Genomic DNA, 11,348 nt, shown 5'->3' with positions numbered 1-11,348 from the left:
TGCTGAATGAGAGCTTGAAGGTTGGCAAAAAGTTTAGATAATTTATTAATGATAAAAATAAGAGCTGCTTCAATATGGGCTACAGTTAAACACACATATTCAGAATCAGAGACAATGTTCAAGAGCTATTGAAATGTTTGTAAAACTTTAATATGGCTGAAAGCTCTGTGCATTGAGCAGATGAATAAGGAGTTTGTTAAACCTGTTCTTTTTAAGAAGTAATGTATGCTGCTTTTCCATTACTATTACTATCAGTAAATACTGTATAGGATGGTTGGGCTATGCACATAGCCCTGAAAAGCACTGCAAAAGTTTATTGTTGGGTTTTTTACAGATAGAGAAATGCAGCTGGCATAATTTGTCTAAGAAGACACTAAAGAAAGTCTTAGCAAGTTTTAAAACAAAGTGATAGCAACACAGCTGGACTTTAACTTTTTGCAACAAACTAGCAGTGTTTGGGATTGCTGCATACTACAATGTTGTTACTTTAATCTATGATAAGAAGTTGTTTCTGTGACACATACTTTTTTATTATAATTAAAACAAAATTAACCACATTGTACTTTTCTTTAATATTATGCTGAAATATTGGTAACTTTATACACTTTTAAGCATTTATAGAAAATTTTACTCATACAACTTTAATTAACAGAGGGTTAAAGAAGAAGAAAAAACTTGTTAATTTTATAATACTTTAAAACACCTTCTATTCAACTTATAACATATTAAATGAACTCAATTATTACTTTAATTTTTCTTTCAAGGTAAAAGAATAAATCTCTTATAATTAGTTTGGAATAAAAGGCTACTGTTTAGGATTTGGTTTTGAAAAAGCAGTTTTAAACATTATATTCTTTTAAAAGAGATAAAACTTTCCTTTCTTGGAACACCAAGGAAATGATGAGCACAAGAAGCTATTTTGATAAAATAGACTTTCTTTGTATACTGCTTATTGAGGATAAAAACTTTTACCAAAACAGATTAATGATTTGAGAGGCCTTGAGAAAGAACAAAATTTTTAACTTTGCATCAGCATACTACTTGATACTAAAACCTTTAAAATTTTATAGATAGACCCATCAAATCTTATTTAACTTTAATCATAAAAATTCCTTTTCCACCAACCTTCTGCACTTTCAGTATTCACTCAGGTTTTGTCCCACACTCTACTCTTTCCAATAATCAATCATTTTATCTTAGGACAAAATCATGTTCTGTTTCCTTAACAATGAAAGCACATTCCATATAGCCTACATACGAAGTTATCAAGCAAACTTCTTATAACATAATACCGTCAACACTAAACAAGCTTGTTAAAATAATGAACTTTTCTTTACTTTAAATACTTAGTAGCATGCAATATCAGAAACAGTTTCCTAGAAGCAAGTTGTCAAGGGAGGCTGGCTGCAGCCAAACTTTTTTGTTATAAAATTATCTTTTATTATTATTATTAATTCAGGTTTGTTTACTAATGACATTTTGGAATTAGCCACTTAAACACTTTAATTTAAACAATGCTTTATAAGGCTTTTTATAATTATTTATAACCATAAAGACTATAATTATATTATTTTAAGACATTTTACCTTTACACATTTCTTTACTTAAAGTTGCTACAATACTTTCTATAACTTGCCACATGCATTTAAGTTCCAAGAGTTTATGAAAATTAGCCATCTTACTTTAGGAGAAAACACACCTTTTTGCAAAACTTATTAAATTTCAGTTAGCATTCTCACAAACTTTTAACCTTTTTAATATTTATTTAAGTTTCACATTCTTCATATTATCCTGTGAAGAAAAATAAGCTATTCATTTTAATCTAGGCAAGAACAACTTTTTATAAAAAGACTTATAGTAATTTTGTTAATCAAGACTTATGATTTTTATCAGTGTAGAGATTTTATTAATATTTAAACTTAAGTATTAATATAAGCACTTATTTAATTTTTGGCCATTTGAATAGTGTTCTTTTATAAATTTTTATTAATTTATATTACCATCCAGAGGTATCAAAATATACACTGACATTGAATGAACAGACAAACACAGAACAATCACAACACAGTAACAGAAACATACAGTTTACAATTAACCCATAATTCTTACTTTCTTGGTATAGCCGTTTTGAGTTCTCCTTTATATCACATCTGAGACTGTACTTCTTAAGATTTCTTCTGGAATCCATGTTGCCTGTAACATGCAAGCTGGTACTTGGAAACATTGTTATTAGTTTAGTCATGGTTAAACATTGTTCAAAGTAGGGGGTGGGACAGCTAGCCTGAACCTTTGGAAGGGTCTATTGCTCCTCACCTTTCAAAGCGCTTGGGGGAATGCCTGTTATTCCATTAGTAATGTTGTGGGTACCTACACGTTTGGCTTCATTATAATAGAGAGCTTTCCAGGTAATGTAATCCCTGGGGGTTAAAATAACAAGGGCTAGGCTTTTCCAATCAGTAGGTGTATTGTGAGCATGAGAAATGCTGTTTAATAACATCTGAGCACAGGGCTTATTAAGACCATCTTCTTGAATGGCTTTACGAAGGTAAGTAATGGTTTTATGATGCTAAGGAGCCTAAAAGGGAGGAGAATCATCATTGTAATTTACTGGAAAGAAGTGAGGAGGAGTGAATGGGTGGTGATTAAGGAGTGAGGAGGAGTGAATGGATGGTGACAATTGCAGTAAGTGAAGCTGAAAGAGGAGGTGTAGAAGGTGAGGCAGTGAAAGAGTCAGTAAGCAGAGCTGAAAAGGGAGGTGTAGTAGGCATGGCAGTGAGAGAGTTAAGCTCTGGTGGTTTTAGCCAGTGTCTAGGGGGGTGACTGTAAGGCAGCCATGAATAGCTAAAAGAGTGGTTATAAGACTAAGAGGGGAGGTTTTGCTTTCGTGGGCCTTAGCAGATTTGACTCACCTGAGCAATTTAGCCCAAGTGGGAGGATCCCATATTGCAGCAGTGGAAAGTCACAGGTTAAAATGGACAAGGTCCCAATACTGACAGAGCTCTTTTTCAGTGATTTTAATGCAGCAGCTGGCTAATACGGCATGTAACGCCCGTGCTTGTGCGTTCTCAGATGAGGCGAGATTGCCTATACTGAGCTTCACTTACCAATATGAAGAGTGCGGTACCGCGGGCGGGTCACTGCCGGGGGTCGGGCCGAGCTCACGGCCGGACCGGGGTGGCAGCGGGCGGCTCAAGGCTTGGTGGGGACACGTGGTTAGGTGGAAGAAACCACGGAGATGAGGTCTATGCACAGGTCTGATTTATTTAAGGAAGTACATGGGGTTTTATAGCCTCGTGGAGGCGGGGAGGTTGTGGGAGGGGCAGGTCCGCGGGGCAGCTGAGGATTGGCTGCAGAGGCAAGGGCGGACCTGTGGTTTAGGCTGTAAGCAGTTGATGGCAGAGGAGGTTGTTTCAGAGGTTGTGCCGGGGCGGATGCGGGATGAGGGCGGTTGGAATGAGGCGGGGAGAACAGCAACGGCTGGGAGGGGGAAGATAACCGTGGCTGGGAGGAGGGGTGGAGGGAGGCAGCAGCATAAGCTGCCGCCGAGAAGGGCCATAATACAGAGAGGTTACGAAGAACAGGCGGGTAAAGTTTAAGGAAGCGAAAAGCAGGGTGGGAGCAGGGGACAATTGCTCCCTTTTTCGAAAATAAGGGACATTGACAGCTTTGAAGAAAGCGCAGGTTTTGCGGGATTGACATTTTGTGGGGAGGAAAGATGAGGGGGGTGAGAGGAGGGATAATAGGGGAGAGAGGAACGAGGAGGGGTTACCGGCAGGGGGCGTGGGGGCACAAGGGGGGCGTGAGCAGAGGGGAGGGTGGCTGAAACGCCTGATTCCCCATGTGGAGGGCAGAGAACCCATACCCGCAGCTTGAGGTGACCACGATGGGCCCTATCGATGGCCGCCTCCTGCCACCTCTGTGAGCCACACCTGGGCGTGCCGGGCCTCCTCGGGAAGGGGATGGCTTTGGGAGAGGACTAGGACAGCTGTGGCCAAGAGCCTTTGCTGCTCTCGGTGCTGGCGAACGGACTTGCGGATACAGCAGGCGAGGCCCAGGAGGAGGAGGAGAAGGAGAAAAAGGAAGGCGTAGAGGAGGAGTTGACGTTGAGGGGGGAGGTGGGGGAGAGGTCAAGAAGAGTGGCGTTGGTGAGAAAAAGGCACGAGTTATTGCGCGGGTTTATGCACAGGGAAAGGTTGGTGACGAACTGCAAGGCATCGAGGGGAATAGGGATGGAGACATTTGACAACGACGAGGAGACAGGAAGGGCGAGGGGGTCGCAGCTTTCTGGGAGGAAGTCACAGTTGGGGGAGTACATGGTGGGGAAGGTGGGGGAGTGAGGGGAGAGAAAGAGGAAACCAGGCGGTTGAAGAAGGGTGGCCCAAAGGGGCGTGACCTGGGCTGAGGAGGCTAAGGAGAGCATAATGATGAGAAGGTGTAGGAGGGGGGGTGGTAGGAGGGCGCGGGGCAGGGGAGGCGCGAGCACGACGGAGAAGCTGGAGAATTTGTTGCTCGATGGGGGCATCTTCGAGGGAGAGACGGCTCAAGCGGCGGACAAGAAGACGACGTTGACGTCGCTTGCGGCGGGAGAGAGCTGGCGTGGTCCCTGCGGGTGATGGCGCAGGAGGGACAGACTCAGGCGGGCTCGACTGGGCAACTGGAGGTGTCATCTGCAACGACAAGAGGAGAAAGACCTCACAGGGGGGTGAGATGCGGAGAAGGGCCATCATTACAGCAGGGGGGAGTCATCAGGGGGAAGGGGGTCGGGAGTTGGAAGGTCGGCAGGGCCGTGCGGGGTGAAGGGCTTAACAAGGCGAGCAGGGATCCAGACAGGCTGGGGTGCGGATTCCGGGAAGACGCAGGCAAATCCTCGCCCTTGGGTGAGAAGGGGCGCTGGTCCGGTCCACTTGCTAGTGAGCGGGTCGCGCCAGAGGACGAGAGGGGCTGGAGTGGGCCGGTAAGAGGGCCCCCAGTGCTTGTGGATGGGTGAAAGCCCCTCAGAGTCAAAGGTCATCAGGTTGTGCTGGATGACCACCTGCGTGACTGTTTCACACGGGGTGAGACGGGGTTGAGTCTCTCTAGTCTTCTGGACGAGGGTCTTGAGGGTTTGGTGAATTCTTTCAACAAGTCCTTGGCCTTGTGGGTTGTATGGGATCCCGAAATGGTGAGTGATGTTGTAGAGCTTCACAAACTCGGCAAAGGCGGTGCTGCGATAGGCGGGGCCATTATCTGTCTTTATGTCACAGGGAATTCCCATGAAGAGGATGGCCTCCTGGAGCGCTTGAGTGGCATACTTGGCAGACTCTCCCAGGAGGGTGACGGCATAGCAGAGGTGTGAAAACGTATCAATGGCAACATGAAGGAACTTCCATCGGCCAAAGGAAGCGACATGAGTGACATCTAATTGCCATCTAGAGTTGGGCCGCAATCCACGCGGGTTGACACCCTGGGGCTGGAGTGGCCCCAGGGGCAGCAAAGGTGCGCAGGAACGGCATGCATGCACTAGATGCTTACATGTCTCGATGGGAAGTTCTGGGAGGAGTCGATGGAGGGCGGGTGCACCAAGATGGAAGCGCGCATGCAAGGTCTTTGCCTGGTTGATAATGTCTCCTACGGCAGCTGCGGGGCTGAGGGCATTGATGGAAGCACCTTGGGCAGCCTGGTCAGTGAGATGGTTGCCGCGAGCCAAGGGGCCTGGGAGGCCTGAGTGGCTCCTAACATGGGCAATGAACCAGGGTTGTCGCCACCTCTCTAAGAGGAGTTGAAGGTCAGCTAAGGCCAGGTTGATGTCCCGGTTGCCGATGCTAGCAGGCGGCAGGAAGGCCACAAAGGCAAGGATACGAGAGACCTGCAGGCAGTAAAGACTGTCCGTGAAGATATTTACTGGCTGGTCCTGGAGGTATTGGAGAGCCAGAGTGACAGCTTTCAATTCGGCCACTTGGACAGAGCTGCTATGTTGGCGGGTGTGGCAGAGGGGTTGTGTGGAGTTGGGCTTGTAGAGGACTATAGCAAGGCAGTGCTTGGAGGTGTCAGTGAAGGCGATGGCGGTGTTGGGGAGTGGCTTGGAGGACGGGAACAGGAAATGGTTAGGAGCTGCGACGGGGAGCGTGCTGAGGCCTTGTATGAGGCGGTGCTGGGGGAAGTGATTATCGAATGGGCTGGGGAATAGGAGGAACAGTGCCTGCATATCTATGGAGTCCTTTAGCAAGTGAGTGACCTGCTGAGTTGTAAGGGGCCAAATGATGACATCTGGATGACGCCCGTAATGGTGGGTGGAGCGCTCAACAAGGGCGATGGCGAGCTGCACGAACAGGATGGATTGGGGGGTGATTTTGCGAAGCTTGCTTTTGGCTAAATGGACCCACAGGAGTGGACCGTCCTGCCAGATGAGGCCAGTGGGGGTTCCACGGGTGGGAAGGACGAGTCCTGCAAATGGCTTGTCTGGGTCTATTCGTTGGAGCAAGCAGTCCATTAGGGCAGAGTTGACACAGCCCAGGGCGCACTCCGCTTCATACGACAGGGTGACCCTCTTTGTGGGTGCCTGTGATGGTGGGCCAGTGGTCTGAAGGAGCTGGAACAGAGGCTGCAGCTGATGTGTGGTGACTGGCAGTGATGGGCGCAGCCAGTTGAGCTGGCCACAAAGCTGTTGGAGATCATGGAGCGTCATGGTTTTGGGGACGTTTATAAGCGGCGCCATGGGTGTGACTGTTTCCGAGATTTCAAAGCCCAAGAATTGAAATGGTGAGTGGAAAACGGCTTTCTCTATGTTGATTTGAAGACCGATATCTTCCAAATTGGAGAGAAGACTGGCAACTATAGCTTGTAGTTTTGGCTCGCTCGGATGGGCTACAAGGATGTCATCCATGTAATGCACGATAGTGGCCTCGGAGGTTAAGGGCTCAATAGCAGTAGCCACAAACAGCTGGCAGATGGCAGGGCTGTTCTTCATGCCTTGGGGGAGGACTTTCCACTGATATCATTTGGCAGGCTGGTGGTGGTTGGGCTGGGGAACAGTAAAGGCGAACTGTGGGCGGTCATCCAGATGCAGGGGGATAGAGAAGAAGCAGTCTTTGATGTCGAGGACTGCCACATACCAATCTCGCGGGAAGGCTGATGGGTGAGGCATGCCGGGCTGAGGAGAGCCCATGGGTTTGATGTGCTTGTTAACCTCTCGCAGGTCGTGGAGGAGGCGTGGCTTGCCAGATTTTTTGATGATGAAAAAAATGGGAGTATTGTATGGACTGGTGGAGGGCTCAACATGCCCAGCACGGAGCTGCTCCTCCATGAGGTCCTGAAGAATAGCTAGTTTTGGGGCAGTCATAGGCCATTGCTCCACCCAAATGGGTTCCTCTGTGTCCCATTGCAGAGGAACGGGTGCTGGAGGTTGAACATGAGCAACGGCCAAAACTATTGGGGGGGCAGCGATGGCTGCGAAGTAAAAAGAACGGCGCCTGACTGGTGAAGAATGTCGCGCCCCCAAAGGACTTGCTTGATATTCCTGAGAACCAGGGGACGGAAGAACCCTGACCGTCCATTGGTGTCATGCCAGGCAAGATCTTCAGCCGCCTGTTGTGAGGAGAACTGGCCTGTGGTGCCCATGACGACGGGTCCGGCTGTGAGTGGGAAGTCACGAGCTTGGGAGAGTGGGATGCAGGAAATTTCGGCGCCGGTGTCAAGAAGGCCGTCCATCCATCTTCCGTTGACCTTGATGGTGAGGCACGGCTGTGAAGTGGACGACATGGGAATGGACCAGTGGATGCCTACGGGCGGGGTTGGTGTGGGGCGACTGGAGCCTCTTGGTGGCGGGGCTGAGGCTTGCCCCGCTGCCTGTTTAAAGGCTGTCTCGGGACATGGTAGTCGCGGGCCCAATGGTAGCCTTTCCCGCATTGCGGGCAAGGAGTGGAGGGCGCGCAGGGAGCGGGGGCTGCTGATGGTGGCTCCATGCCCCGAGGGGCTGGGCGCGGCGGTGCCGGGAGGTTAGGGCACTCCTGTGCAAAGTGGCCTAGCTCGCCACAACGGAAACATGTATTGGCGGTTTGGACGGCGGCAACAAGGGTGGCAGCGAGAGTGGTGGTTTGGCCGGAGACTCCGGAGCAAGCAAGGACCCAGTCTTGGAGGGGCCTGTCACGAAGGGGATGGATAATGGCCTTGCAGGCTGGATTAGCTCCCTCTTGTAGGAGATCTTTGACAAAGGACTCCTTAGCGGCAGCGCCGGTGATGCGTCTCTCGGCCGCGGCTTGCACGCATGCCACGAACTCATTGAAGAGCTCTTCAGGCCTTAGGAAGAGTTTGGCGAGGGGCTCAGGGGTGGCTGCGGTGCAAGAGCGGAAGGCTTTGAAGACACAATCGCGAAGCTGGATGAAAAATCCGGGAGGAGTAGCTGTGTAAGCGCTGGGGTCGCCGTAGGGGCCGAGGCCGAGGAAGGCGTTTGCAGGGTAGTGCACACCCTGACGAGCATTGTCGGCGAGCTGGGTATCGATGAGCACGCCGAGATGGGCTCGCCAGTCAATAAACTGGCCAGGTGAGAGGACAGCACGGGCAAGGGAAATCCAGTCATAAGGAATACAGTGGGGAATGGCCATACGCTCAAGGAGGTCTTGGGCGTGGGGGCTGGCGAGGCCATCTTCCTTGATTGCATTACGGAGCATTTGCAAGTCTTTGGGCGAGAAGGGGATCCAAGCTTGGGGATGGGCGGGGGTACGGGTGGGATTGAGGGGGTATAAGTCTGCCAGGGGCGGTTGAGGGTTACTGACGAAAGCGGTATCATAGGCGGGCGGTGGGGGGTTGGCGGAGTTGGTGGGCGCTGGCCAAGATGGTGGCACAGAGATGTCACGTCTGACATCACTTCCAGACTCGGGCCAAGATGGCGGAGTGGCCGTGTCACCTCCGGGCACAGGCCAAGATGGCGCCGGAGGCCCTTCCGGTTTAGTGGAAAATGGCGGCCGGCAGGCATCCGGGGCGGGACCGGATGGTGACAAGACAGGAAGAGGCGGGTAAAGGCGGGAAGAGGGCACAGAGGAAGAAGGAGGAAGTGCGCCATGTTGGCATTGTTTGCAGGGCGCAGTCGGGGAGGAAGAAGGCGGAAGGTTGCCATCTTGGTTGGGGTCTGGATCGGAGGCTATGGGGGGATTCAGTTCGAGCGTGGCCTCGAGCTGGGCGGACAGAGAGCGAGTATCGTCGTCTCCATCAGGGTCGCAGGTGAGAGGGTGGCTAGGCTCACAGGCGAGAGCGGAGGCAGGGGAGGGCACACCTTGGAGACAGGCGTGGATAGCAACGAGGGCCGGGATAAGGCCAGGGGGAAACTGCTTGCGCTCGTGCTCCATAGCGGACGTCACCCACTGAATTAAACATTCATAAGTCTCTGGGCTCCAGAGAGCACAGGTGACGAGCCAAGGGTTGAAGGGTAGGAGAAGGTCCCAGTACCGCTGTAGCTGACGGAGAGAGACTTTGACGTGGTGAGTCTCTAAAAGGGCAGCGAGCAGGTGGACTTGAGGAACCTGATGGGATGAGAGGGAGGCCCCCATCGCGGCAGAGGGCCTGGGAGGGGGGTGAAGGGAGCAACGCCGGAGAGTCCCTACCTTGAGCGGTGGCACGGGAGGACGGCGATGGGTCCCATGTGAGGGGTCAGCAGCAGACTGGCCAAGCGAGGGGCCGAAGCTGGGGTCCCTGTCCGGGCACCAGCTGTGGCCGCCGCTGCGGTACCACGGGCAGGTCGCTGCCGGGGGTCGGGCCGAGCTCACGGCCGGACCGGGGCGGCAGCGGGTGGCTCAAGGCTTGGTGGGGACGCGCGGTTAGGTGGAAGAAACCACGGAGATGAGGTCTATGCACAGGTCTGATTTATTTAAGGAAGTACATGGGGTTTTATAGCCTCATGGGGGCAGGGAGGTTGTGGGAGGGGCAGGTCCGCGGGGCAGCTGAGGATTGGCTGCAGAGGCAAGGGCGGACCTGCGGTTTAGGCCGTAAGCAGTTGATGGCAGAGGAGGTTGTTTCAGAGGTTGTGCCGGGGCGGATGCGGGATGAGGGCGGTTGGAATGAGGCGGGGAGAACAGCAACGGCTGGGAGGGGGAAGATAACCGTGGCTGGGAGGAGGGGCGGAGGGAGGCAGCAGCATAAGCTGCTGCCGAGAAGGGCCATAATACAGAGAGGTTACGAAGAACAGGTGGGTAAAGTTTAAGGAAGCAAAAAGCAGGGTGGGAGCAGGGGACAGAAGAGGATTGATGCGGATCCTGCTGAGGGCTGGTGAATGGGGGGGGGTGAAAACGTTGGGCACCAATTGTTGCTTCCCACCCAGTTGGGGCAGGCTGCCTGTCTGCCTGGTTAAGTGACGACAGAGCCCTGGTATCACACAGCTGGGTTAAACACACAGTAACCACTCTGGAGATGCAGGCTCGTGGTGCAGGTCTAGTTTATTGGGGAAGTGGTACAACTTATATAGGCAGGGGTAGGGGCTAGGGGTGGTGTGACAATTAGAGATAGGCTAAGGGGATTGGGATAATATGAAGTGGTTACTTGATTGGAAGAGGTAGTTTTGAAGTTCGCATGCATGGGCTTCTCTGGCAGGAAGGTGATGAGGAAGAAGGGCGGTGCCATTTGTGATAGCCATTATGTATGCTTAGTGGCCATTTTGGCTAGATGTTACTTGCTAGCAAGCTCACCAACATATGGCTTGTTCAGTTGTGGTACATTTCCATGGGATTTGACCAACAATAAATAGTAACACAATGTCAAGAAGTTTTCCTTTTTCTTTCCTCCTTTTTTTTTTTTTTTTTTTTTAAGAGCAGCTCAATGATTTGGGCATTGGTTAGTGTAATACAAAGAGCCTAAGGAGAAAAGTACAAAATGGCCCTTAACACCAATGCCAGTATTGGTTACAACGAAGGATATTATTAATTCTTGTGCTACTTAATCACTTTTGTTTAGAACATAAATCAAAACCATTAACTTGCACTTGATATATATGCAATACATATACAACCTTATGAAAAATACTTTTCATGAGAAACATTACACTTTTAAAATATTAGAAACAGTATTTGTGCTGATTTGTATTTTGACTTAGAATAAGAAGAGACCATGCAATTAGGAGGTTTTTACTGATAGTAAAGTTCTTCAAGTTAATGGTCTTCCTTTCTCTTTGTACTGACCACAGGCTACCCAGTGTCCTAGAGGATTCATTGTGAGACAAATGTCAGTCACAGCTTTAATACCTTACTTTGAAAGGAATTAAGGAGAAAGCAAATTGGAAAGTAAAATTTCATCTTTGTTTTTGGATCAAAAAAGTTTCAATGAGTTTATTATAAATGTATCTAAACCATTAATTTTTGCAGCCTTCAGGTAAAATCTATGAGAAG

At 49.9% G+C, this 11,348-nt stretch overlaps 1 protein-coding gene across 1 annotated transcript; it reads right to left on the bottom strand.

The window, feature by feature from the left end:
* Positions 1-7,757: 7,757 nt before the first annotated feature.
* Positions 7,758-9,521, bottom strand: LOC139438289 (endogenous retrovirus group K member 8 Gag polyprotein-like). The gene has a single exon (XM_071213409.1). It carries the CDS (start codon positions 9,519-9,521, stop codon positions 7,758-7,760), a length of 1,764 nt encoding a protein of 587 aa, XP_071069510.1.
* Positions 9,522-11,348: the final 1,827 nt, after the last annotated feature.

This window comes from Dasypus novemcinctus, chromosome Y, assembly GCF_030445035.2.
Source record: "Dasypus novemcinctus isolate mDasNov1 chromosome Y, mDasNov1.1.hap2, whole genome shotgun sequence".
Classification (NCBI taxonomy): domain Eukaryota; kingdom Metazoa; phylum Chordata; class Mammalia; order Cingulata; family Dasypodidae; genus Dasypus; species Dasypus novemcinctus.
Note: the sequence above shows the minus strand (reverse complement) of the source record. Positions and strands in the feature narration are given on the sequence as shown.

What these genes read in the sequence shown, in the direction of transcription:
- LOC139438289 (XM_071213409.1), bottom strand. Translation starts at nt 9,521, where the DNA reads ATGGGGGCCTCCCTCTCATCCCATCAGGTTCCTCAAGTCCACCTGCTC.